The sequence below is a fragment of the Glycine max genome, chromosome 6, assembly GCF_000004515.6.
Source record: "Glycine max cultivar Williams 82 chromosome 6, Glycine_max_v4.0, whole genome shotgun sequence".
In the NCBI taxonomy this organism is placed as follows: Eukaryota; Viridiplantae; Streptophyta; class Magnoliopsida; order Fabales; family Fabaceae; genus Glycine; species Glycine max.
The window spans coordinates 35,565,685-35,570,262 of record NC_038242.2 but is presented as its reverse complement, the minus strand read 5'-3'; the positions used below and the strand labels follow the sequence as shown (position 1 = coordinate 35,570,262).

Sequence of the window (4,578 nt, the reverse complement as noted above, 5' to 3'; positions counted from 1 at the left end):
GTAGGTTTATTTGGCTGGTAGCTAAAAGAAATAAGGCCTAAATCATCTCAATCAATGCATGTGCAACAAGGAATAACAAGAAAGGCAAGGCAAAACCTAAAGTAATCTAGCACAAGGGTGAAATCACACATGAAAGACATGAATGGAATAGTGGAATCCATCCGCAAATCAAGTCATGAAACCTTTCAACTAAAAATGGTACATCTCTCACAATTTATACAAGTTAGAAATCCTATGAGAAACATGAAAAAGTTCCAAAATCATCAAAAACATCATAACAGTAAAAACAACTACTAAATCTTTTTTTAACAGTAAAAATTGTAAAATAGTAAAACAAAACAAATATAGCAAAACAAAAAATAGAAACAACAACAAAAATAGACAAAAACAACAAACAACTATTGAAAATAGAAAACAAATACAGAAAACAAACTAAAATAGCAACAGAAACAGAAAACAAATATAGAATACAGACTATAGAAAAACAGACAATACAAAAAACAACATATTTTTTGTTTTCTAAACCTTTTCCCTCGCACTTGAAGTGCACATTGTCCTCAATGTAAGCATGCAATGAAAAGAGGCAACATATAAACGAAGGGAGGAAAAAACTCCTCAAGTGCCTTTCATGGCACATCATCACATAAGATTGGCAAGACCAAAGAGAGGTCCACCACAAACTCTTCCTCCACTTGAGGGCTCTCATGAAAAAGCTAGAGTCAGTGATCACTCACTTTGAAGACTTTGCCGATAACTTCATTTTTAATCTCAACTGCACCATGGGAAAAAACATTAGTAATAACAAAAGGTTCATCACATCTTGATCTAAGTTTACTAGTAATAAGCTTGAGGTGAGAGTTAAACAAGAGCACTTTTTGGCCAATATGGAACTCCTTCCTAAGAATCCTAGAATCATGAAAACTCTTCACTTTCTCCTTGTAAATCTTGGAGTTCTCATACACTTTTAAGAGGATCTCCTCAAGTTCTTGCAAATGGAGCTTTCTTTCCATACCCGCTTCATCAAATGTCATGTTACAACTCTTCACTTCCCAATAAGCATAGTGCTCAATCTCCACCGGATGGTGGCATGCCTTACAAAAAACCACCCTATAGGGAGACATCTTCCAAGGTGTTCGGTAAGTGGTCCTGTAAGCCCATAGAGCATCATCAAGTAGCCTGCTCCAGTCACTCCTATTGGGTTGCATTACCTTCTGCAACACTTGCTTGATCTCTCTATTGAAAACCTCTACTTGCCCATTAGTTTAGGGATGATAAGCTGTAGCAACTCTATGCACAACCCCTTACTTCTGGAGCAAGGATGCCAAGTGATGCAATCCTACCCCGCAAGGGCATTGGATAGAAGACTCCAAGTAGATTGGGCTAGAGATGCAAGAGAAGGCCCTAGGGTTCTCATTAGCCTTAGGGTAGATTTCGGACCCATGGGCTAAGTATGAACCCACTTATCTTTGTACATATTAGATTAAGGTTTCATTATTTTTGGGCCTTGTATCTAGGGCTCCATAATGTAGGTAGGGTACCCTAGAAATGTAGGATTTTTCAGCCCTTGTATTTTAGGGCACCTAGACTAGTTTTTTGTATTAAGGGTAATTTTGTAATTTCACATGCATTAAGTGAATATTTGATGTGTGTGTTGAAAAATAAATTTAATTGAAATGGGAGAAGCCCAATCCAATTAAATTTTAGAGCGGGGGGGGGGGGTGAGCATTTGCTTGCTACACCCCATTGCCACATCATATAGTCACACTTTGTGCATGTCCTTCATGCTTTACATGCCTCATGACACCTAAGCACACTTAGTGGAGAATCTTGGACTTGATCTTGGATTAGTGGGCTGAACCATAACTAAAATTCACTAATCATAATTAGTGAAATTTTGGCTCCACAAATTCAATTTCAAATCCAAGTGAAATTTGAATAGAAATTCAAATTTCCTTCCAATTTTGTGTGACACTTAGGCTATAAATAGAGGTCATGTGTGTGCATTTTTTTCAACTTTGATCATTTGAATATTAAACTTCAGATTTCAGAGCTCTTTTAGAGCACAAAATTTCGTGCTCTTCTCTTCCTCTCCCTTTATTCATCTCTTTCTTCCTCCAAGCTCTTATCCATGGCCTCCTATAGTGGTGAGCTTCTTCTAGACTCATCTTCTCCTTGAAGTGGCGTCTCCTCTCTCTCTTCCATCTCCATTCCGTTGTCATTCATCTTCCAAGAAGCAAAGGAATCCATTGATGAAGAAGATCCCACCAAGGTCTTGTTACGGAAGTGGATCCCTTGGTCATTGATAATGACTCTAGGCACACCAAACCTGCAAAAAAATGTTAGATCTCTCAAAATCCACAACAACTTTAGAATCATTAGTTCTGGTGGCCTTAGCTTCAACCTATCTAGAAACATAATAAAAAAGAAGGATATATGAAAAACCATGAGAAAAAACAAATGCACCCACAAAATCAATACCTCAAACACCAAAAATCTCACATAAAATTGTAGAAGGATATGTGATATGAAGTTTTGATGATGCCAAAGATGAATGCTATTCAATTTTGATCCAAGTCAAGAATAAAGAAATTCAAGAAGAACGATGAACTTAGTCCATAGGATGTTAAAAGAATTTCTTAGATGATGTTGCACAGGTTTGGCTGAGGAAAATATCTTACAAAGCGTTTTAGTAAAACTGTATTTTCAAAATAAGATGTTTTTCTCTCTGGTAATCGATTACCATAGGATGTAATCGATTACCAGTAGCTAAATGTTTTTAAAACAATTTACAAATTTTGAATTTGAATTTTAAACTGTGTAATCGATTATACAATGGGTGTAATTGATTATTAGAAGTTAAAACTATTTTTAATAACTCTTAGAAATTTGAATTTAAATTTTAAAAGTCTGTAATCGATTACAACAGTTGTGTAATCGATTACCAAACATGAAAATTTCAAATTTCAAGTCTGAAGAGTCATAACTCTTCAAAAACTAATTGTCTAATTGATTACCACATTTATGTAATCGATTACTAGTAAGGAAATTTTAAAAATAACTCCCAAAAGTCACAATTGTTCAAAATATTTTTGAATGGCCACTAAAGGCCGATAAATAAGTGACTTGGGGTTCGAAATTAAGATTGAGAGTTTTTCATAACCAAAATTGTCTTATCCTTTCAAAAAGAGCCTTGGCCAAACACTTGCAAAATCTATAACGATTCTTGTGTTATCTTCATATTGTAATATTCTTCTCTTCAAGAGAGAAAATATCTTCTTACTCAAAGCAAACATTTGTTGTTTAAGAGACTCTGAGTCTCTTAAGTTGTAAGGATTTCTGAACACAAGGGAAGGGTGTCCCTGTATGGTTCAGACTTTGTAAAAGGATTATTACAAGATAGTGAAAATCTCAAGCGGGTTGCTTAGGGACTAGACGTAGGCACAGGGCGTGGCCGAATCAGTATAAAAACTGAGTTTGCATTCTCTCTTCCCTTAAACTTCTTTAATTTATTGCGATTTATCTTTTGCTTTGAAGAAGTTTATTTTGAATTGTTCTTTAATTAATTCATATTAAGGGTGCATTTTTTAATACAAGAGAGAGTTAACGTTTTAATTGGGGAAAGTTTTTTTATCTTAATTCAACCCCCCTCTTAAGAAATTGAGGCCACTTGTCTAACAAGTGGTATCAGAGCCTCATTCTTGTATAAAGTTTAGAAACTTCAAGAATAATGGCCTCATCAAACTATTTATTTCTCGAAGGGAATTCTATAAATAGGCCTCCTTGTAGATGCAATTGCCTTTGATGTTTTGATGATGATCATGATGATGTGTTACAATTGATGCAAATGGGCTTTTCAAGATTAAATTCAAGACAATACTTCAAGATTACAAGTCACAACATCAAGATGATCACTAGAATATTAGGAAGGGAATTCCTAATTGAATTAGCAAAGGTTTGGCCAAGTGATTTAAATTAAAAAAGTGTTTCTCAAAGGTTTTACTCTCTGGTAATCGATTACCAGAGGATGTAATCGATTACCAGTGGCCAAATACGTTTTATAACAGCTACAAAAATTTGAATTCGAAATTTTAGACTGTGTAATCGATTACACAATTTTGGTAATCGATTACCAGCAGTTAGTAAACGTTTTAATTCAAATTTTAACAGCTGTAATCGATTACACAATTACTGTAATCGATTACCAGACAGGATTTTCAGAAAAATAATTCTAAGAGTCACAACTTTTCAAAGGCTTTATTCATGACCACCATTGGTCTATATATATGTGACTTAAACACGAATTTGCTCAGAGTTTTTCAGAACAACAAGTGTTTATCCTCTCAAAGAGCAAATTCATTTTATCCTCTTAAGAATTCCTTGGCCAATTCAATTGCAATTCATTAAGGAATTATTTGAGTGCTCAATCTGTAAAATCCATCTCTTTCTAGAGAGATTTATTCTTCTTCTTCTTCTCATTCTCTAAGGGATTAAGAGATCGTGAGTCTCTTGTTGTAAAGGAATTCTAAACACAAAGGAAGGATTTTCCTTGTGTGTTTAGAACTTGTAAAAGGAATTTAC

General features: G+C 34.7%; 1 protein-coding gene across 1 annotated transcript; it reads right to left on the bottom strand.

Annotated features, from left to right (window-relative positions):
• Positions 1-719: 719 nt before the first annotated feature.
• LOC102665132 (uncharacterized) lies at positions 720-1,205 on the bottom strand. The gene has a single exon (XM_006582580.1). The coding sequence runs from the start codon at positions 1,203-1,205 to the stop codon at positions 720-722; it is 486 nt and encodes a 161-aa protein (XP_006582643.1).
• Positions 1,206-4,578: the final 3,373 nt, after the last annotated feature.

Coding starts and splice junctions, on each gene's coding strand:
- LOC102665132 (XM_006582580.1), bottom strand. CDS start 1,205: ATGCAACCCAATAGGAGTGACTGGAGCAGGCTACTTGATGATGCTCTA.